Source organism: Lygodium microphyllum, chromosome 9, assembly GCF_053477565.2.
Source record: "Lygodium microphyllum isolate KBCC chromosome 9, Lygodium_microphyllum_v1.1.10, whole genome shotgun sequence".
Lineage (NCBI taxonomy): Eukaryota > Viridiplantae > Streptophyta > Polypodiopsida > Schizaeales > Lygodiaceae > Lygodium > Lygodium microphyllum.
In genome coordinates, this window is record NC_141143.1 from 126,819,890 (window position 1) to 126,844,020 (window position 24,131).

Consider the following 24,131-nt stretch of genomic DNA (forward strand, 5'->3'; position numbering starts at 1 on the left):
TATTTATAGATGTTGAAGGGTGTCTCAAAAAATTAGGTTTTGAGGGACCATTGAAACTCTTTCAAACCACATACCAAATTTGTGTTTTTCATCTATTAAGAGTGTTTAGTGGCTATTTAAAAATGCTGATCAGTTGTAAAGCACGTTTTAACTCAATAGGACCAGCCATGTGTCACAAGTTGCAAGCGTCAAGCATGATAGGTCGTCAATGTTGATGTTTTGTTAGTATCACCACACGCGTTAGGCAAGTCGTAAATTACGTGTGGACGATGATGCATTGGGGACGAGCTTGTTGGCTAAGGTACCAAAATAATGAGGAAGAACTAATGTGACAATAGAACATGTGAGAATTGGCAAGTTTATTGGCAATTTGGGAGGTGCTTGGAGATGAACAATGGTGCAAGACAGATGTGTTGGGCTACATGCGTGGTTGTCTTTGGAAGTTGCTCAGATGGAAATTCTATTTGCGTCAAAGGCTTCGAAAATTTGGAAGGAACACTTTTTTCTTTGATAGCTATCTTAAATTTTTAACCGTTTGGGAGATTTTTAGAGTAGAAGGTTTGGAAGATTCTTTCTATAGAAAAGTGACATGTGGCATCTAGAATAGGACATGTGTCATTTGGAAGAGACAAGTGTCCCTATACTTGTCATTTTCAGCAAAAACTTCTCATGTCGCCTTCACTTTTCACTTGTGAGCAACCCCTAAGCCCCACATCTATATATTGGAGGTCTCTTTCTTCATATTTGGAATAAGCTCTCATACTAAAATTGTAGCCACATGCTTTGTACTCTCCTATCTATTTCTCATCCAAGAAGCACTTTCTTTTAAGCTTGATCTAATCCAAGCACTAAAGAAAAAAATCAACTTGTTGCTTGGAGTTTTGAAGAAATTAGGATTTCAAAAGCCTAATTTTTAGATTTGTAACAAATCAGACCTTTTGTATATGGTTGAAACACTTGGTGCTCGTAGTTTTGTTTTGATAAATTCCTATAAAGGGGGAGGGGCTGGTTTCCCTCCCAATCATAGTTGCACGAAACGCCATTTCTGGCCCTCAGAAACAGCGTATCGTTTCTTGTCGTTTTTTCTACGTAGAAACACCGTTTTTGACCTCCCTCCCCCCCTCCCCCTTTCTTGACTTTTCAACACATTCTTTGCAGGTCTTTTTAGGCGATTTTGGCCTACGTTTTTGAGCCCCCACGTGAAAAAACGAGAGCCTTGATTTTTTAAAATTGTTGCAGCCTACGCATGCTTGTTTCTCGAATGCTGCCGGCAGCCATGGGCTTTGCACACACCTGCGTTTTGGCATGCTCTCTCTCTCTCTCTCTCTAGACTCTCACACACACAGAGTGCACACACAATCGTGGGCACTGGAGTTTGGGCCTTGGCACTTGCAAGTTGCTCTCTCTCTCTCTCTCACACACACACACGCGCGCGCACGACACAACAAACTCAGGATTTAGGTGGGATTCGAGAATAATCAACATGCCAAAGGATCAAGCATGGAGTCATGTCACAGTGCTTCAAGCTTACGGAGGTGGTGGTGGCTCCAAGCGGTGGCAGTGCAATTATTGCGGCATCCAAAGAGGAGGGGCAGCCACAAGAATCAAATATCATCTTGTCAATGTGCCCAATAAAGACATTGGTCCATGTGAACATGTGCCTATTGATGTTAAGGCTTCCTTGGAGCATTGGAGGCTCAGCCGCTTAGCTCTTACACGTGCATCTAGTACAGGAGAGGGAAACCATGGAGATGATGAAATTTCAGCAACAGGAGGTCCTATAAGGAGGAGTAGAGGAGCTTTAGAGACTGACACAATGAGTGGTGCACATACAGCGGGTTCTACTAGTGGAGCACGCGGGACACCTCAGGCAATAAAAGGTTCATTGCAGGGTGCTAGTATCAAAGCGGGCATACAAAAGCAAGCCATTGCAGAGGCTACTAGAGAGCTCACTCGATTATTCATCAGTGTGCAATTCCTTTCCATGTCTTGCGCATGCCGAGATGGAAATCAGCCATGAGGGCTGTCAGCCGCATTGGATGTGAGTGGGAAGGGCCATCGTATGAGGGTATTCGGACAAGAGAGCTTAAAAATGAGAAAGCCCGCATAGAGGTTCAGTTGTAGCCATTGAAGGCCACTTGGGTGAAGTATGGTTGCACGATCTTGTGTGATGGGTGGTTTGATGTACGTAGACGAAGTGTCTATAACATTCTAGTCTCCTCTTGCAAGGGGACAATGTTCTTGAGGGCCATTGATGCTTCGGCGCCAGGCACAGTGGTCACTGGCTCATATATTTGGCAGCATATACGCAAGGCGATCATGGAGATAGGGGTAGATAATGTGGTTCAAGTAGTCACAAACAATGGGTCCAATTGTGTTTCCATGGGTTGCATGCTTGAGGCTGAGTTTTCGAAGATAAGGTGGACCCCGTGTGCTTCTCATTCTTTGGACTAGCTTATGGAGGACTTGGAGAAGTTAGATTGGGTTGACAGGATTTTTCAACAGCTAAGTCCATGGTGCATTTTGTCACAAAGTGGCCTAAGGTGCAAAGTATCTACTGTTCATAGAGTGAGTTAGAGCTACTCAACCCTCAAGCACAAGGTTTGCATATATGTCTATTGTTGTGGAGAGGCTTGTGCGAGTGCGCAAGGACTTGATACGCATAGTGGTGTCCCAAGAGTGGTGTGCTTTGGAGGATAGCCAAGATGCAAAACACATATCTTTCTCACGGATGGTAATGGATCAAGGATGGTGGGAGGAGGCTGAAGCCTTAGTGAAATCAATACAGCCCATCTATTCTGTATTGCGCATTACTGATATGGAGGGGGGCACCATGGGGCTACTCTATGAGTAGATGGATAAGATTGGAGAGCCCTTGGACAACAATACCTGCCTTCCTCGTAGAAAGTAAGTGATTTTTATGGTTTATGCAAAATATGTATTATCATTTATGGTTTGCAAATTTATGTTTATCCACCATAGCTTCAATTGCCCATCTTGAATCCAGGATCGAGGAGCTTCGATGTGTATGGTAGACGCGATGGAATTGGTTTCATAGACCAATCCATGCAGTTGCACATGTATTGCATCCCCTATGGCGTAGTGAGGATTAGCCTGCTGATGATGAGCTAGAGAACGGTATTCAGGAGTACTTTGAGAAGTGGGCAGACAAAGATTTGCAGATGGTCACGAGGCTTGAGGATGAGCTTCTCTTGTTTTGTAACCATAGCCTCTTCTTTGGTTGCTCGACAGCCCAGCTTCGAGAGACACAGTTGCAGCCTGTGTCTTGTTGGGAGAAATATGGGGCATCTGCACCTACCCTAGTAAGTTCTAGGCTGAGGCTCTAGCTTTTAAGTACTTAGAATTCATACATTGCGCATTAGAAATGTTGTGCAATCTGAAATTTCTTTTCTTGTGGATCGTGATAGAAATGTCTTGCTATTCGAGTTCTTTCACAGGATTGCAGCTCGGCCCATGTGAAAGAAATTGGAGCACTTGGGCCCTCTTCCATACAAAGAAGAGGAATCGTTTAAGCATAGGTCAGCTGGAGAGGTTGGTCTTTTGTCATTGCAACCTTCGCCTTCTTGAGCACACCTCTACCTGTCCTGAACCTCGCCAGGTGAACGTCGACAAGGTAGACATAGAGAAGGTGAAAGACATACCAAATATTCCTAGTGAGGAGTTGGACATCTACACCATGTTGTATGAGGAGATGTCAGCTCATGCCCATCGCACACGAGCTTCACGGAGGGCCACATCGCGACGGGATGGCGCCAGCACTTCAGCAGTTGCAGCCTCACCCTCTTCTACTAGCTCTCATTTTGAGTTAGATTCTACTTCTTCTAGTGCATTTGCTAGTGATGCAAAAGCCGAGGATCAGGATGATGAGTAGTCACTCCAGAGTCTAGATTCTAGACATGTTTCAGACATTTCAGCTATTTATGATTGTATCGAGGCTTAAGCCTTAACTCTTTATCTTTTTGGTATTTTGCTTTGATGATCCCCTAACCATGCATGATTGCACATGTTCACAGTATCTTGTACTCTTCTTTTTGAAATGATATAGATACACATGGATGGTGGCAAGTACACGTGTACTGTGTAATCTCTCTTGAACTTTAATTTGATTAGTGTTCTGTGATAATTGATTGTTGTGGACTATAGTTAAGAGTCTATGAACTTATGAAGACTCTAGAGGGCCGAGTGGCCCATGGGAGAAATCAAATGATATTCATCTTTGCTTTGGATTTGGATGGTCAATTGTCTACAATGATTAATGAAACTGTTTAGTTTGTTATATTTTACATGTTTTTCCCATTAAATTGTTTTCGCCGTTTCTTGTCGGGACCGAAACTCCGTTTCTGCTGTTTCCCACCTGTTTCCGTTGCGCCATTTTGGAAACTCTTGGCAACTATGCTCTCAATGTGGTATCGACTCTTTTCTTTCTCTCTTTCTCTCCATCTTTTAATTTTCATGGTGATAATTAATTAAGTTGGTCAAGTCAAATTTTAGCCAAAACCCTAAGATGGGGAGCGGATCGAGAGAGTTAAGTGGGAGAGGATCTAGAACCCTAATTTTCTACAAATAGGCAGTCAACCCTCCACTCTTCTTTAACCTCGTTTTTGCAAATTTCAGGTGTTTCAGCTTGCTGCCCACAACCCGTTCGCGGAGGACATCTCAACCGAAGCTGTCCATTGCGCTGTCTCCATTAGTTGATGCTTGATTTTCAGCCCTCTTTATGCAGTTTGGAGTTGATTCCAACCAGATGATTGTTATTCTTGTGCAGACCTGCTGCCGTACAGCCTGCCACGTCATCACAGTCGTGTTGCCTTCGTTTATAGTCTTTCTCTCTCTTGCAGGTTGTCCTGCCTACGTTTTTAGTCTTTCTCTCTCTTGCAGACTGTCCTGCTTGCGTTTTTAGTCTTTCTCTCACTTGTTGCCTACGTTTTTTTCAAATTTTCTCTCTCCTGTAGGCTGTCTTGCTTGCGTATTTAGTCTTTCTCTCACATGCTGTGTGAGTTTTTAGCCTTTCTCTCTCCTCACTGTTGTCTGCATTAGATCTAGCTTCTCACTGCTGTGTTTGTTGGTGTTCGACATTCGGAGGCTACCTTGTTGCGATTCGGGATCCGTTGGGAGTACGACACACTCTCTAGCTCATTACCCGTGCCTTGATTCTTGAGATACAAGAGTTCGAGGTTCATTATTCATTCATTGTGTAGTGTGTTTGCTGCATGAGCATCGTATATTTAGTAGTTATATCACTTCATTTATTTAATGTGTTCATTGTCTCTAAGTTATCCTAATCCTAACTGTGTTCTTTTATCAGTCTGTGCTTTGTCGTATGGTTTTCGTTTATGTTTCTGTGTTAGGGCATTTCTTTACATGGTGTAGGACAGATGTGTTGGGTTGTATTCGTGGTTGTAAACGAGACGGCGTTGCTAGCATTTGATGGATAAGTCAACAAGGCACTTATGTAAGTGCAATGGATCAATTGTATGACATGTTGATGGCGTGAGGCCAAGGCGGACACTGCCTCCTTTTTCTTCTCCTTCTTCGTCTTCTACTTCTTTTTCTAGGCACCGAAGGCATTAACCAAAAGTTCATAGTAACGCGGCAAGGGGCCTGGGTTGTAGAATAATCATATAACACCTTTCACAACTAACAGTGCTGGATAGACAGCATAGAAGACCATTGGGCAAAAAAATGGTATGTCATAGCTCAAGCTGAGTTGGGTGTGTTGCGATACGAAAGATGGCTTGAACTGACAAAGAAGACCCATAGGTTCATGGGGGAGGCGGTGGCAACGTTGCTAGCTCTGATACCACTGTTGGCTATGGAGCTTACATGTGTGATGAGCAAGCTATGGCAAATGGAACTTCATATATATATATATATATATATATATATATAGAGAGAGAGAGAGAGAGAGAGAGAGAGAGAGAGAGAGAGAGAGAGAGAGAGAGATGTGTTATGAAAGTACAAGTGATAGAGCCTAAATATAGAGATTGAGCTGTGTAGCTAACCAAGTGATCCTCATTTAATGCTAAGTGGTGTGGAAGGTGTAGACAAATATGCACTTTTATAGACAATAATTTGTGTTCACATACAAGGGTAAATAAAGCTAACATGCATGGTTTGCAAAGCCTAATGTATCCGGTTATGGTTAGTAGTATGCATAACCCCACATATGACAGCATTGGCATGGTGCTTGGGGCACAAGTGGTATGTGGTAGAGCATTTGTATCCCTTGGACCATGGTGCTTATGGGGCTCAAGGAATGAGTGTTGGCCATTCAAATGTTTCTTATGGTGCTGGTCAAATCATGATGTAAATACAACACATGCACTCTTTGTATAACAGTCATTGTATGATAACTTAACTCCCAAAGGGGCTGCAAAGGTCTATGATTAAGGTGGAAAAGAGGTGAAGTTTGAGGCCTTCAATGGGACACAAGATAGGTTGAAAGATTTGGCTTTTGTTTAGCAATTTGATACAACTTATTTGGACAAAATTGCACTGAATCCTCTAAGATTTGAAAGGTAGCCACTTTTTTGAAGGGGAATGCATTGCAATGGTGGTCCATGCTCTTGATGCAAGATAGAGTACCATTAACATGGGTACAGTTTAAGCAAATGTTCGCTTCAAATTGGTTGACATGTACTTTTGAGGTGGATAATATGGCAACTTGGAATAAGTTTGATGCAACGAAATGCAAAAATCTAGAGTAGTAAAATAAGATGTTTTGGAATGCCTTGTTGCCAATGACTTCTTATCATCCAATTCCTCTCCATGAGCAAATGGAAAAACATGTATGTGGGCTGCCAAAAGGAATCAAGGATTTTTACATTAAATCCACTGTATCTAGTATGTCTTAGCTCATAGAAACAGCTAGCACAGCTGATCCATCGCTGCATGGGAAGGATTCGGGCTTCCAAGACACAGATGGGAAACCGAATAAGAAGTTTTCAAGGGCTGAAGAAAGGGGCAGGTTTTAAAATCAGGTTGAAAAGAGGCCAAAACAGCAAGGAAAGGGCTGAAAAATACCTGCACAACGTAGGGAATTAAGGGTTGGAAATAAATGCTTAGTTTGTGAATAGGAAGGTCACATGGCTAAAGGCTATCCTAATAGGCAACAAGTTGGAAAATCAAAAAAGCAAGGAGATCTATAGGGAAAGAAGCCCAAAATGTTTGTTCCTTCTTCCCTCTTGTGCTTGGTGGATGCTGTACAACTCAAGCTGCTGCTGCCCACCTTGGAGTTGCTTGGACTTGCCGCCTACTCAGTTGGATTTGCCACCCATGTTTGTCGGCTATCACCCAGTTTGAGAGTGTCAGCCCATGTGCATTGTCAGATTTTCCAACATCTGTAGGTTGTCACCTACTGCCAGTAGCCTCCTGCGTCGTCAATATTGCAGCCGCCATCATCTATCAGTGGCTGCCACTCATCATATAGCTGTCGCCTATTAGGTGCACGCCTACTCAGTTGGATTTGCCACTCACGTTTGTCGGCTATTGCCCAGTTTGAGAGTGGCAGCCCATGTTCATTGTCAGATTTTCCATCATCTGTAGGTTGTCACCTACTGCCAGTAGCCCCCCTGTGTCATCATTATTGCAGCCACCATCATCTGTCAGTGGCTGCCACTCATCATATAGCTGTCACCTATTAGGTGCAAAAGGTATTCCTTTCCTATAGGCTGTTGCTATCATCTGAGGGCTGCACACACATTTTTTGCTGTTTGTGCTGCTACAGATGTGGTGCAACTTTTGCAACAGTTGCCTTACATCCAAAAGGCCCTATCCACTTGCATACATTTGTAATTTTGCTACTAGAGGTCCTTCCATCATCATAAATTTCATTTTGTTACTGCAGTCCTTGAAGTCATTTTTGTCATTCTTTTGCAATAGTCGGTTTTGCTACTAGAGGTCCTTTCATCAGCATACTTCGTTTTGTTGTTGCAGTCCTTGAAGACATTTTCGTCATCACCTTCACCTATGGAGAACTAGGTTTTGCTCTCTTCATTGCTATCTTCTTCATCCATGGTCTTCTCCAACATCTACTTGGAGAACCATGTTTCCCTCCCTCCATAGTGTTCTTGTTCACGAGTGTTGTTGCTTAATTAGCAAGGATAGTCGTCTTGAATCACTCTATCAACTCCAGACTTTGCAGTTTACACCTCAGCCCCGATCCTAGGTATGTGGAAGCCAAGGGGCCCCATTGTATCATCATTCATTATTTCGTCCATTCTTTGAGTTTTGCAACCTGTTGTCTCCATTGCAAACCCTACCATGTCCTTACAAAAGATGCAAATGTGTGGGTGCTTAAAGAGTGGAGCTGTCCAACCACAACCATGGGACTCTTTTGGTATCAGGCTGAATGAGAGTGTTGGAGAGATGTCCTCCATGAATGGATCTCAAGTGCATCAAACCACCAATGTAGAGGTCAATGTAGAGGATTGGAGCTGATTGTGATGAATGTAACAGCTAAGGGCCAATCAATGTAGATTCTAGAAGATGCTGTCAAGGAGCAGCTGGCAGCCAAAGCACATGTATGGAAATCTGTGTAGAGTTGTAGACAGCAAGGGTGCCAGCCTGAAACTCCAAAACCAGCAGCAGTAGGACAAAAGGCAGTGGTTGCAGGTCAAAAAGCAGGTGGTAGATTTTCTTCAAGGGCAGGGCAGCTGCAGCTGCAGGTTGCAACAGCACAAGCAGCAGCAGCAGTTTGGGCTGGGCAACAGCAGTGGACTGCTGAACAGCACCTTGGACATCTGGGCAGCAGCACTTGTTGATGGCGATAGTAGACAGCAGCAGTGGGTGGTACTAGTGAATTGCTGAGCAGCACCTTGGACAGCTGGGTGATAGCATTTGTTGGTGTTGACAGAGGGCAGCAACACTAAGTGGCAGCTTTTGAGGCTGGACGATTATGATGATCAAGGTGATAGAGAGCGTGGCATTGAATGTGGAAATGAGGGATGAAGGATAATAGTGCATGTTGAGTCCCTATTATAGAATATTCTGAACTAGAAAAAGTCTTGAGTGTCATACAAAAAGCAAAAATGTCTTCTTAATTCTATTTAAATAGCCATAAAAATATGATAATTTGAAAGGAAATTTCAGGTAGCTTAACACATCCCTAGGATGAGGGATGATGGATTCGCTAGAGTCCAATGTCATTGCAAAAAGGTTGTGCTAGTCACTCTCAGCCTCGTGCTAGGGCCACTAGGGGTGTTGAAACCAGCCTTTCTCCTCGGATAGGGTGGTAATAACCTGTTTTAACAGTAATTACAGCAAGTAATTAATTCACATAAATTGAAATGCTCACATTATCTCTTAAATCTTGGACAATAGACAGACTATTGGGCCCAAAAATGACGCTCCTTTTGGTATTCCAAATGGATGGAGTGCAAATGAGATTCACTAATCTCCTTCGCTAATCCAAGTACTACTTGTCATTAATGATTAGCAAGCCATCAAACCAATTTGCCCCTTGGTTTGCTTGGGGAATTGGCCTTCACTCTACTCCTTGCGAGACAAATTTAGACCCAAATTGAAATTGGCTGGTTGGTCTCTTGAATTTCCTTGAAATTCCTCAATTTCAGCTGTTGGAATTCAAGTCCTAGGCCCTCTACTTTGAGCACACATTTCAAGATAGTTGGCAAAACACTAATTTTTGCTGCAACAGCAGAGATTGACTGAAATCTCTTCCTCGAATGACTCAAATTGTTGGAAAACAACGAAAAATTAAATTGGCGACCAATTTGTCTCCCAAGTATCTACGAGTAGTTATTAACCCTTAGATTGGCATTAATTAATTAATTAGTGCCTAGTTTTTAATGTCGCCACCATTGGCCAATAAATTAGGCCCAATTTGACATTAGATACTTCCTAATACTTGTCAAGCATAACTTATCACAACTTTTGCCTTTGTCAATAACTGATATTTTGGGGTCTTGGGTTCCACGTTGTGAAATAATTAACATGCACCTCACATGTTAAGCCACATTTGCACTTTTGATTAACTTTTAATTAAATGTTAAACAAAGCAATAAAATTTTACGTCCTTGTGACAAACACACCATCAGAGAATGACGTCATGGAGCAACAAAGGTGAAATGCTCCTATAGTGCTTGAAAAAAAGAAAGATGCATAGTCATGTATCTAGACTAGCATATGATGAAGAGACATGTGCAGCTGATGGAGCCTTAGTTATTGTCGTAGTTGAAGCATGACTCTCACATAATTCCAATAAGTTTGCCGGTTTGGGTTGCACTTGATTATATAATCTGTAATGTCTTGTCCTAAGATGTATAGGTTTCAGTCCAGGAACCCGAAGACCCTAGCTTGAGATTTAAATCTAGATTGTCATAGATTGTTGTTGCTGGAGAAGGATGATAGGATCATTTTATTGAAGTTTGACTTGTGTGGATGCTCCAACTGGGCATGTACCACACTGATTGTATGGTGTTTTCTGTCATGCTCAAGATCATGATCTTCGCCCAAGATTGTAAGACATTTTAAATTTGGGTCATCTGTTTTTCTGTAAGCCGCAATATTAGTGTCATGTTTTGTTAAACAATGCCAATCAGAACTTGCAGGAGTAATTTGAATATTCTCTGTATGTCTGTAGATGATGCTCAAAATGAACCAAGCAGTCCCTCAGTGAAGCGGATTGATGAACCTGGCATCAAAGTTGTTCATGAAATAAAGTGCAAGCTTTATATCAAGGTGAATGTCCTCACTATAATCTTCTGTGGCTGAAATCCTTATTTTCTACTGCAGATGAAAGAGCTGTTAAATCCATTTCTGTGTCTGAAGAATTGAACTTTTTTAAATGATTGTGATGTAATACTTGGAATAGTTAGTTCATGGTACCCAATTGGATATTAGATTTTGTTTCTTTGGGTTCTTGAGTCAGTGAAAAAGTTAACAGGAGTTAAAAGAATATTTTGTTTCTATGTGAGGGCATATCCTCAGTTCTATTCTGCACATTAGATAATTGATTCTGGGTGGTCATAACTCATGATGTAGAAAAATCCTGTCTACAGAGCGAGGTGCTGTAGCTCTAAATTATAATGTGAAAGCTTGCTATGAAGATACAAACGATTGTCTATGTTTTGATGTGGAAGCTGATATTGTTTTCTGTTAAGCTTCAGTTACATATTTCAAGTACTTTCTACTTGAAAACAGGGAGACCCTCAGAGTTTTCTTTTTACAATTTCCTGAATTTTACCTCCATTAACATCTGAAACTTGAATACTGGTAGTTTCTGATTGCTACATGTGACTACTTTCAATGAGGTTAACAAGGATTCGAAAAATAAGTTGTTCCTATGGATTGCACATATATGCCTTATTCTCAGTCCTATCTTGTCTTTCATAACTGATGCTTGGTGGTATAAGTCATCATGTAGAAAATAATCATTTACAGAGTAAGTTGTTGTAGTTCTAAGTTACAATGTGAAAGTTTGCCATGAAGAGACATTTCACTATTTGTGTTTTGATGTGAAAGTTGATATTGTATTTCTGTTGAACTTCTGTGACATATTTTTCTTTCTACTCATAGAAAAGGTCAAAATGGGGACATAAGCATTTATGAACTCCTGAAAGAGTCTTGTCTCTCCATTCTAGTGAGCATAGTTGAGATTTTGAGCATGGTTCGTATATATAATAAAGTTCTTTATGACTGCGAATTGTGTTTTCAGCTGTGTCATCAGTGAGTGGTCTTATGATAAGTACTTTCAAGTGATATCTCATATTAAGAACCGCCAATCTTCTCAGGGAGAGGCAGGGGATGACAAAGCTTGGAAAGACATGGGCATGGGCAATCTGATTCTGAAGTGTAAAGAAGGAACAGACAAAGGAACAAAGGAAGCAAAAAGTACTATTGTAGTTCGAAATGAAGTGAGTCTAGTAGCTCTTGATGGCAGTCATTTTCTTCTATGTTGTTAAGGCTGATTTGGATAAATTTATTCATCTCATTCTGACTGCTTCGAAAATCTATTTTTCTATTTCTTTTGCCTGTTAAGCACAATTCAAGATAACCATGTCAGAGAATGTAACATAGTGATTGGAAAAGAAGAGAGGGGGATGAGGAAGTCAAATGGGCGGACATCAAAAGGAGAGTGAATGGAGAGTAGTAGATCCTTTGGTCTTATAAACCTCTCTCTCTCTCTCTCTCTCTCTCTCTCAGACATACACTGCTTTTCCCCTTTCCAGAAGGTTTTCATTTCAAAGCATGCTAGACTTGTAGAAGTTGGTTGGTCTTTCTGGTAAAGCAAATGTGACAAAGATGTTAGCATTCATAAGCATCAAAGCCAGCTGCAGTCTGAAATCATGGCAAGATTGCCCCCATTTAATACTTATTATATGTATGAGCGTTTTTGTGCATGTAGCTCAAGTAGTGAGAACCCTTGTCTCTATACGAAGATACTAGGATTCAAACGTCGTGGGAGTGCAATCAATTGTTGATGCGGAAGCCACTATTTTCACAGAATAAAGTGTCAATGGCCTCTGGGGCCCTGGTCCCTTTGTGGTGGCTGAAGTGACCTTCCAATTGTTGCACAAGCAGGTGTGCTATCTATTGTGGAGATAGTATTGCGAGTTGCAATTATCTGGTGCAAAGATATGGGCTACTCTATTTGGACAAGCTTCTTTGTTCACTATGTATTGAGCTCTCACTGTTGGCTTTCAGTAAATTCCCAAGCAATTGGATGGATGTAGGGCAGCATGGGGATGTTGGAGGTCAAAGAGTCAAATAATACACTAAGGACTTCTTCCCTCCCTGGTGGTGTAGGGGGCTATTCTTAAGCATCACTAGGGATATGTTCAAAGAGTGGAGATAATCAGAGGTTCTTTACCAAGGCAGGAATAAGCGTTAGGCAATAGGAGTAGCATGAGCGAATGTCCGCTGACAATAAAAGAGCCCATCTCTACAGCTCAATCAATCCCACCTTCTGATATGCAATGATCAGCTTATCACCTTGTTACCACAAAGAACTGCCATGAAACATGTTTATAGAAAGTATTGATAGAAACCTTATTGACCTCCTGTAGGCTTACAGGTTAAGGACGACCCTTCAGTCCCTTGAACTCCCTTCATACGCACTCTATACCCTTTTTTAGACATCACTATTCTTCACAGCCACTACACTCGGAGTTATGAGTACCAGCTTTAGGACACTTGAAAATAATGACCCACCCTACTTACTTTCGACTGGTTTATGCCCCTTTGTTTTTTGAATGAGGACATCTGACACTCTTTGTAGTTGCAACAAGGAGATTCTTCAAAGGTTAGGTGTGTTTAGTGGGTTTCTTGTCTTATTCAGACAAAATTGAATAACACCTTTAGACCATTCTCCAAGATGGTTACCTGGGTACACCTTTTTCACTGCACATAGGAGACTGCAATGGCGTCCTGATCATTGACCATGGGAGCTTTGCTACCATGAAGCTTCTCCAACTCATCACAATTTTGTCAACTCAATGGCCTTTGTAGTAGAGAGCCAGTCCACGTGGAGAGTAAGTGATTACTGAGGTGAAGCATGATGATGGCTTGAACCCTTTCATCATTCTCTCTAGCTTCTGGATTCTTGAGGTGAGTCTTCATACTACTGGTAACAATAGGCCACAAGCTTCTGAAAATGATCAACAATGGCTTATAGTGGTGCCATGTGCTGCCAAAATAGCTACATATGGAAAATAGTAATGGAGATAATTTATAGTATAAAGCCTTTAACTTGAACTTTGATGGCCAAAAGTTATAAGACCCTAAAGAATCTCAAGATGAAAGAGATACAGTGCTAAGAAACAACCTTGCGGAAGTGCTTGAGAGGAGGTGTTTAATTCAGTCCCCCAGTAATGAGTACCTCATAGCTTCGTGAGCTTGAGCTTGATATATGTTGGTAGAGCTGGTCTAACCTCCAATGACTTGTTGCAGGTAGAGGTTGAGGTTGTATTTGCCTGCTAGAAAAGATTTAAACTCCTGGGACTTAAAAAACAAAGTTTTCGAGATACTAGTGGCTTTACACAAGCTTTGGCTTGCATGCAGCTTTCAATGTTTGCGCTTAGTTTAAGCAACTAGTAGATATCAATTCTAGGAGCATCTAAAGACTGATCAGTTTTTGGGTGTTAGGGTACCAAGTGTGAAGGTCTTAGGCGTTCAGCTGTCCATTATTTTGTTTGCAAAGGTATGATGACTATAGCACGCAATACATTGCATTTAATGGCACATTTCACCTCACCATGTTAAGCGATGTAATTTGACAGTAGTTATTCAGCATTTGTTTTTTGGAGCTAGGATTCAGCTTGTATTGATTCCGAATGTATCAGTACTGCTGTTAAACATATATTACATGTCTCAGAATGTAGCTTATTTACCTTTTTGTACCGTCAATATACGAATGTAGCTTATTTACCTTTTTGTACCGTCAATATACGAATGCAGGTTGGAAGAATACTTCTTAATGCACTTCTATATCCAAAAATCAAGATGAACATCCAGAAGAACACAGTTACGGGGATCTTCCATTCTGCTGTAAGTATCAACCAAATTTTGGCATCCCTTTCTAGTGGTGTTTAGACAACTCCCAGACTGTCAAACTGTCATTGACAAAACCTTTGTGAAACTGTTCCTTGCCAGTAATATTGAGTCATTTCGTAACTGCTACTTTATGATGATTTAGCTTCGAGATACTGTAGTGTAATGATCTCCGCAGTATTACAGTTGGGCTATAGCAGAGTTCTACTTGCCAACTCTGATGGCTATAGAGAGAGGGAAGCCGCAAGACGTCTGCTCTGAAATGAACGGCTTTTGCAAATATAAACGGAATTTCATTTGGTGGGCAGCGCATAACTCAAAGGAACTAAAGCTGCTTACAAGGATCTATATAGAGCTCAATGATTTTCATACCCACCTTGACCACATTCCTTTATAGAAATACGTGATGAGTTGCTGTAGCAGGTCTGATTTTCACATACACATTTTTTCTCTCCTCACAGCTGGGAAAGCTCCCAGATTGTTCGGATAGGTGAAATGTCACTTTATACGCATTCAAAGAATTACATTTGCTGCTTGTTATTGGAAATATCAACTTGTTAAATGGAAAGGTAGCTGTTCTTCCCATTAGTTTCTCGTTGCTTAGAAGGAAATTACTTTTTAATGTCTGATTGCACTCCACCATGTATTGGAATTATGTGTCATGGGTGTTGTTTGAATAGCCTTGGAGCATGTCAATGCAATGCTGTGCCGCCCCTCGTTTCAAAAGTCGTAACTGTTTCTGTTGCATGGTATTGACACCTCCCCGATTCTATAACAGGAAACAGAAAACAGAAGCCCGGCAGGGAGCGCACAAGAAAGTGAGGCGTCTAGAGGCAGGCTTTACTTATTTAAGTTGAAGACCGCAAATGATGCAGAGAAGCTCGCAGAGGCCATCACTGGAAACGCTCCAGCTGGGGACTAAGACACCATGAAGGGATGAGAGGATAGAATATCTTCCAGTCATCCAAGTGGTATATACAGATTGAATTCTAAAGGACCATGCAAGTAAATGGCAGCCAGGGTTTTGCCAATCAAGCTAGGTCAATGAAGAGAAGAAAGCCAAGACAGACAGGTTTACTAAGAAATGATAAAAGCCTCCAGAAGTTCCTGGCGGCAATATCCTTGAAAGGTCAAGTAAGAAGGTGCTGGCATGTTGCTCGGAAAACCAAGGTGTTGTTGCTTTGGGAGCGATTGACGTGACGCATTGGAAATGAGGGAAATGTGGTTGGGGGACATTTCTGCATGTCAGCAACATGGTCTGTGTGTTTCAGGAGATGGAGGTCTGGAGTCCAATCCAATTAGGTTGTTAGAGGATGATGGGGTTTGGAAGTACCAAGGTCATAAAACTAGGTCATACTGGGGCATTTATTTAGATTTGAGAGCACAACTGATGAGGTGATCTCTCAAGGGTAAGTGCTCTACTCTACTGCACAGCCCTGGTTTCTGCTGAGTTCTGGAAGGAACTGACAGCTCAATATCTATCATATGTAGTAGGTTGTTCCCTTGTAGCGAATGACCATCATTTTGTAGGCTTTTATGTATTCTTGAGATGTCAACCAGGATGCCTGTTACTATGGTCAGAACTGAAACGCGAATCAATGGAAGAAGGTATGTTGAAAGCCACTCCGTCTGCACTTGCTCCCTCTTGCCACCCATAAATAAATTAACTCCAAGTCTGTCCATGCTTTAATCCTTCCTCTCTATATTGCTTGGGGTGACCACAATCATGAGCATAAGGGGGGGTATCGCTTGGTTGAGACGATGGCTTCAATGCTTGTTTGGCGTGTCCAAATTCATCATAATTTCTTTTCTTTCAGGTGAATAGAAATCAACTCACCCTTACTGTAATTATGTCCTGACATATTACCTCATTTGCTTTTGCATAATTTATTTCAACTAGGTTGACACATTCATTTAAGTAAAGGAGTATGAAGTTCCATATGCAATTCTTGCATGTTTGTTATGTATCAGTCTTATTGATGGTGTTTATACATGTGGTTGTAAAGAAGATTTTACGTTCTTTAAATACAAGGAGAATCTCGAAAAGAGAATATATAGACTTATATAGTTCAGGTCAATGATCATGAGTTTGAATATTCACTCCTATGTTAAATGCGTTTTCTTCTCTTAAAAAAAATATATATATTTTACATCTTGTTGGGTCTCCATGTAGGTTGTTGAACTCTATTACGATTGCATTTCTCTTACATATGGTGGCTTGCTCAAATTTTCTAGCTTTGTCTATGCTATCAACTATTGCTTTTATGTTAACCTCGAAGTTATTCTCGAACAGTTGGAATACTTTGTTTTTAAAAAAAAATTTCTTGATGGGATTTCTTCAATGTTGTTGGATTCTTTTTTTGATATTGGTTGTCTGTTTTATGTACTATGTTGTTTTTTTAATATCTTACGTTGTAGATAAAGTATTTACTTTAGTGTCTGTGTTGATACTTTTGGATTGGTTCGTGGATTTTGGTTGTATACCATGCTAGATGATATGAAAATACTTGAGCTAGTGGCAAAACTTGCAATGATTGAGATTGCAAGTTTGGTGTTGGCAAAAGTTTGGTTTGCTTTTGTTTGCATTTTTGTTGGAAAAGTTGATATTGTTAGTTTTGTTTTTGTTATTTTTTAATGTTTGAGAAGAAGTCACGTTTGAGAACTTGTTTGTTACGTAAATAATGTTAAATGGATTAGAGTTGGAATCTTGTTTTTGGGTGCAGATCTCTCTACTTAGTAGTTATGTGACCTTCTATATTGTAATTGCAGGATTGTTTCGATTGTGATTGTAGTGGTTTTTTTTCATGTAATCTTTAGTATGTCATTGGTTTTTTTTTTCATGACTTCTACCAACTAGTTAAGTGAGATGTTAAATTTGAAGTATAACAACTTAATTGGGTATATTTCAATGTTTGTTTTTGTGTCCAAAAGTGTTTGGGCCGTGCTTGTTCATAGTGGATTATCAATCGAGTCTTCATATACAAGTTCGAGTCTGTTGAGTACGTCTTTGAGAAATCCTACATGTTAAGTGCATATGAGTTAGTATTGTTTCAAGTAAAAATCAAGGTTGTGAGGTTTTTATGAGGTTGTGTACCAATTGCGAGCTTCTTGTTTGATGCAAGGCGCTCTTCGTTGTCGAGAATGAGTGGATATGGCCATTAGTTTTTGGAGGTTGATGTATGTTGTGAAGCCGCTGTTGTATGTTGGGCTTTGTTAAGCGATGTTTATCATTCTTATATGGTTTGTCATTATGTACTTGCAATTCTATGTATTTGTATGATGGTTCTTGATATGATGTTGGGTGTTCTTGTGGTTTTGAATGTATCGTTGGAATGTTTGCATGCATAGGTCAATGTGGTTAGGTGAAGTAATATATTTGTGTTTTTATACATATTAGGTATCGTTTGGATTGTGTGTACCTCGTTCGAAGTCATCTTTGCCTTCACATGTATTGCATATTTGTAAATGTGAAAATGAGAAAAGCACATTAGTATGTGAATAAATCTATTTGTAGAAGAAAATTAAAAAAACATTAGTATATTAACTAATAACATTTGGAAGAAGGTTTAGAAGATTGTTTTATTACTTGCTATAAGAAGCTTATAAGATTGTTGTGTAATGGAATGCGTTGTGTTTAATCTTTGTTTTTTGTTGAATTGTGTTGTTTCTTTACTTAAGTCATGATGCCAAGAAAGGTGTTGGAGTCCAGGCAGATGGATCTGGAAAGCCAACAATATGCAACTTTTTTCTTTCGATTATGTGGGAGAGCATTATGTAGACTAGTTTGGGTGCGAACACACTTCTAATGTATGGAAGTGCTTTTTGGTTCATTGTGGCTCCTTGTGACTTGTGATCGATGATCGCGTATGTGAGTGTCAAAGCGAACATGGATTTATGGTACCACTTGCTATTCATTGCCTTGCATTGGTGCTTGCTATGCCACACGGTGAATTGTTGGTTCCTTGAATGGATTGTGATCTTGATTCTTGATATCATTTTGTCGTTTGATGTGTCGATACGATTGATCCTAAACATTGCATTGTTTGTTGCACTTATGGTGAGGTCAATGTTCTCATTCATTTGAACTTTGACGGTGTGGATCTATTCAAATGTGTAGTATGTGTGTAAAATCTGCTTGTTGTAGTTGCAGACATCTTCCTTGTGTGTGCATATTGTTATTTTCTAGTTGACAAAACCTAGGATATTCTTCTTGTTGATAACACACTGTTGTTTTTTGGTTGACGAAACCTATGATATCTTTCTCGTTGGTCGCGCATTGATGTAAGCATTCATGTATCTCTCGCTTTGTTGGACAATGATGCTTGATCAGTTGTAGAAACTGTAGAAATGGTGGGTCACGTGCATGTCGAGCTGAGGTTTGGAGAGTGTTGCATTCCATGCGTCCACAATGATGAGGTGATGTAACATTGTTCACAGAACTTTGTTTGATGGTGGTTGCTGATAGGCAGTAACTATGTAAGATCGCCAAAAAGGATTACGAGCTTCTTGTTGAATTGACCAAGGAGTGAATCTTGGAAAACACACTATTTGGCACACTATTATATTGAAAGGTGTCCTTATTAACATGGACATCTCATCGATGATGATTACGTCAGCTTGTCTTATTGCAATGTAGTTTTCGTTCGTCTCTTGCAACTGTACTAGATATTGTTGTGCACATACCGGTATCTTCAACTAGTAGTAGATCATGGTAGATAGGTTGCATATAGTCTACTTGTAGTTGCTATTGTGCTTGCTGTCAATAGCACACTCTTATTCTTGGCAATGAGTTTGTAATTATAGTAATGTATGAGGAAGCTCTTTCCATTGTCTAGTGTGCCGCTAATGATGTATACGCTGCATGTCACATTAATGAGGTGGTTGTAGACAACATGTTGTTCTGTTGTTAGAGTAAACTGTCAGGATTTGTTCGGAACTCTTTGGTGAGCTGTAACATCTTTATTCATATTGATGCAACACTACCTTCGTAATCAAAAGCTGCTAGAGATATTGTGAATGTCCCTGGATTCTCTTTGATGAAAGATATCTTTTGAATGATTATGTTCATCAATTGGTGGGTTCGGTTCGAGGCAAGTAAGTATCTTTACGTGTAGTTCATGATGAACATTTCAAGGTCTTCCTCATTGGCCACAAGACCACATAGTTGGCACTCAATATAGTATGATCGTGAGGAGTGAGGAGTTTTCGACGCTTATTATTTCTATCTCTGACCTAAAGGTTGTTCGTTGCAATAATGGGTTAAAGAAGAAACCTTTAGTTTGGTGGCCTGGGTGAAAATTAGTGAATCATACTAGTCTTATATATTGCTCCATGATATTTCCATAAGCATCACAAAGAGTAGGTTCATTGTTAACCCCAACACGACGAGAGCAAAAGAAAGCAGAGAAGACGCAGGGCAAAGGCGAAAAGAAGGTAGCCCGACGGAAGGAAAAGAAGGAGAAAAGCCCAAGAGCGCAAGGACAACCGTTAAAGACCAAGGCAACCACAAAAAGGGAAAGGCGCATAAAAAGCGCACCCTAAAATCTTGTAAAAGAGTGCCGAGCTCTCACCCGTGCTATTTGTAAATATAGAAGGGCAGTGAAAAGAAAGCAAGGAAGAGAAAAGAACAATGGAAAACAGGGCCTGGGCTATGACCGGCCATGTAAAAAAGGGAAAAAGGGAATGACCGCCCAAAAGGGAAGTAGGGTTTTGTATATAAAGTTGAAAAGTGAATGAAGAGCTCATTCTTTGGTGTGGCAAAACTAGTCTTCTTCTTCCTCTCTTATTCTCTCCTTCTTGCTTGTGTGTGCTCTTGAGAGAGGGAGTGTGAGAGTGTGAGGGAGTGAGTGTGTGAGAGAGTGAGGAATCAAGTGGGTGAAGCTCTCCACCATCTCCTCTCCCCTTCTCCTCTTCTCCTTTCTTCTCTTCTCTTGCGTGCGCGGCTATGGAGGATGAGGCTTGGAGATGGAGGAGGCTTGAGGATGCTTGAGCTAGCATCAAGAATCGTGGAGCTACCGAAGTGTGAGAGAGAGGAGGGCACTCGATCAAGCATCAAGGTAAGTTACTGCATTCGTAGGATCGACGGCGCGTCGGCTAGGTGAGAGATAGCCATGAGAGCTCGCTTGGAACGCTTGAAACAATAAGCGGTCCATGGGTCTTAGCGGTTGAGCGAAAGCTCCCACATTTTGGTTCCGTTGCCGGGATCGACGGATTCAAGCTCGAGCACTTGCGCGCCCCATATCGAGCATCGAAGTAGGGCATTCACCCTGAAACGGAGCTTGAGATAGGTAGGAAGTCTGGTGTTTTTGATCTTCAGAACATGTAAGTGTTTTGGAACAATCTGGTTATTAATGACTAGAAAACATGGAGAAATTGGTTCAGTGTTTTGTTTTCGATTCAGGATGTGTTTAGGATAGATTAGCAGTAGGAAATCACACACGAAAAGGCAGAGGGCTGCTGCTGTGAAAAAAGGGAGAAATCACAGGAACAAAGGGAAAAAAAAATGGAGTAGATGCAAGGTAACGGCATAAGAAACACCAGGGAAGGAACCTGTAGGGTGTAGGGCAAAACTAGCAGAGTATAAAACTCTGGGAGGGCAGGAGGACCCCATTTCCAACCAACGGAGAACGAAAGAGACAGAGAGTGAGAGAGTGAGCGAGCTGGGCAGTTGTCCGATCGACTGGAGCTAGGAGGACATTGCATTCGGCGACTTCAGGTAATCGATCTTGTCTGCCCCACTCCAACTCTGTCGCGGGGTAATCGCACGACCAATAGGATAATACACCTAGTGAAAATCGAGCAAGTCGGTGTGCGCGACCCATCGGACCGGCGGAATCGGACGGCCAGCCCAGTGTCCGATTCCCAGAATCGGACACTCAAACAATCGTCCAATCGGAACAACCCGTTCAATCACTAGACTCGGACTAACTGGTCCGATCGGACGTGCCATGTGGCACTCGGACCGACCGGTCCCTTTTGTTAAAATCGGACGCTCGGACCAACTCGTCTGACTCAACTACTCGGACTACTCGGACGCCCTGACTCAGACCCACCCGGTCCGATCGGACGGAGTAATACACGTCACCAGTCGGACCATGTCCGATCGGACCTCCTAGAATTGGACCGATTCCTCACACACTCGCCCGTCCGATTCTTGAGAATCGGATACGCGGACCCTAAGACCCCCACTTCGCCCCAACATACCTGGTCCGATCCCCACAATCGGACCACTGGTAAATCGGACGGCCGACTCCCAGAGTCAAACCAAACCAAACCTGACCCATCCAAGGACACATTGGGGCACTCCCCCAGTGATCCATAAGGCGGCCAGGACTAGAGTGGCAAGCCTGTCACGCCCAAAACGAGCAAGAGTAAGTAAGATGCAGGGAAAGCACTCACAGCACTCTGATTGAATTTCCGCACTTGAAGAACACTTAGAAAAGTCGAAAGCCTGTTTGAGCACGAGTGCACGAGGATAACACACTTACGAGTGACCCTAAGTTGAGCACTGTATTCAAAAAATTAAAAAGAACTCACTCAGATAAATTGCCAAAAAAAAAAACCCACCACTAGGAGAAAACCCAAGCGTGACAGACGCACAGAGCGCAGGGCAGGATCAAGCAAGGAGCAACAACGACAAGGATTTGATTGACAACCAGGCGTGAGGATTTCACCATGACAGAGGGAGTTTCAGATCATCGGTTTGCAGGGGAGCTAGACGTTAGCACATTTCCGGAAGCCATACAGGAAATGGTGAGCAGTTACGATGCGCACGCCCGGTACGAACACCATGGCAGGACAGCGGAGGCAATTATTGTAGATCTAGAGGAGGAGAGGAGGCTAGCCTGCAAGGCATTGCAGGGCATAGCAGACTATAATAGGGACCAATAAGCCAGGAGCCTAAGGCAAAGCATGGAGCTGCATGAGATGCAGCGAGTGTTGAACTTGGCTGGCCAAAACCGAATAGACCAGGAAAGAGCACTTGAGGGAGACCTGACGCTGGGCGAGCTCCTCATGAAACAGCTGCTCGATAACATCGCGGCGGAACAAAATGCCGCTGCACTAGCAATCTCGCTACTTGTAGGACTAGGGGCAACCCAGGGTTCAAAGAGCCAAGCCAAAATACCTATTGTCGCTAAGCAACTCGACAAGTACCAACCACCGGACGACCCGTACAGCTTTGTCGAGCAGTTCGAGTAGGTCTGCGAAGCCAATGGCCTCAACGACCAGACCCAACGTTCGCAAGCATTCGGACTTTGCTTAAGCGATAAGGGTAGGACGTGGTATACAAGTCTAGATGATATAGAACAAGCCAACTTCAATAACCTCAAGGACCTCTTCGTCAAGAGGTTTGCCGAACCCGGATACTCTGACAACCTGCTAGTGCGTCTGATGAACGTCAAGCAGAAGGAGGAGGGCATCCGCGACTACGTGACCCACGTTAGAAGTCTCCTTAAGAGAATCCCCTTGGGCGAAAGACCGACCGACAGGGCAGTGTCAACCGTGTTCATCAGCGGGATTCGGGATGAAGAATTGTACAAAGCACTAGCGGGCAATTCGAGCCTGCAAAGGGACGTGGTGGCTAGGGTTTTTGAGGAGGCCATTAGGGTCGATGACCAGCTGAGGGAGCGGAGCTCCAGGAGCTCGAACTCGGAAGAAATCAACCCACGGAGTTTAGAACGAACGCCAATCTCTAGTGAGCGATCCAACACGTCATCCCATGATAAGGGGAAGGCCGCCGAGGCAGACCATGGCTTGGCCGAGGTCAAGACAGAACTGGCCAAAATACAGGACATGTTAAGGCGACCTACGCGTCCGCACGCCTAGTGCGTGTACTGCGGAGGAAACCACCTGCCAGCAGAATGTCAGGACCCTAGGTCAAGACCCTGCACTAACTGCGAAAGGTTCGGCCATGATGCCGCACATTGCAGACTACCATGAAGACTACCGTACACGCAGCCCTACGGCCAGCTCTATCCGGCTAACAGGCCACAGCCATTCTACGGAAGGGGAGCTCCTCTTGCCCTACCAGCACCTAACGACACGAAGCCAGCGGTCCCTAGGCTGGACATAAACCCTACCGGTATCCCTAGGCTGCCTAGTCCCTATGTGACCCACCCACCGAGCGATGCTCCTGTGCATTACGTAGAGGAGCGCAGTGACGAAGAAACCTACATATACCCGTACGTCTCGCATGATGACGAGGGCAATGCAATCCTCATGGATTATCGACCAGTACCGGTGATGGCACTAGGACGAGGACGGGGTAGAGGCCTGGGAGGGTAGCCACCGGATCCAGTCACTTGTTGGACATGTGGACATCCCGGTCATGTCTCATCACGGTGCCCAGAAAGAGAGCAGCAAAATAGGGACAAAGCCGGCCAAAGGTGTGCAGAGTGCGGAATCACTCATCTTTTCATAGATTGCCCAAAGCGGAAGCCGCCTTCTGGTACAACTAATTTGTCGTCTGTCCCGCTGGGACTGTTTGGTGTTGAAAACCCCGATGGGGAGGCCACACCTATCCCCCTACGAGTGATGACCTGAGCACAAACGAAGCAGGCCGGCGTCTCTCTGCCAGGACCTAGCAATCTCGATGCTACTTG

At 42.5% G+C, this 24,131-nt stretch overlaps 1 protein-coding gene and 1 pseudogene across 2 annotated transcripts in view; both read left to right on the top strand.

Moving 5' to 3' along the window:
• Window positions 1-16,404, top strand: part of LOC148031563 (Pleckstrin homology (PH) domain superfamily protein) — a 56,399-nt gene extending 39,995 nt beyond the window's left edge. The window contains exons 6-9 of one of the 2 annotated variants that reach the window (XM_087685113.1): window positions 10,622-10,719; window positions 11,772-11,894; window positions 14,437-14,526; window positions 15,308-16,402. In XM_087685113.1, coding sequence (XP_087541239.1) covers window positions 10,622-10,719; window positions 11,772-11,894; window positions 14,437-14,526; window positions 15,308-15,451 — 455 coding nt within the window. In that variant the 3' untranslated portion in view covers window positions 15,452-16,402. Of the gene's footprint in view, window positions 1-10,621; window positions 10,720-11,771; window positions 11,895-14,436; window positions 14,527-15,307 lie in introns of both variants that reach the window. The other variant, XM_087685114.1, reaches the window with a different exon arrangement.
• On the top strand, window positions 1,484-4,111 carry LOC148031564 (uncharacterized; annotated as a pseudogene).
• Window positions 16,405-24,131: the final 7,727 nt, after the last annotated feature.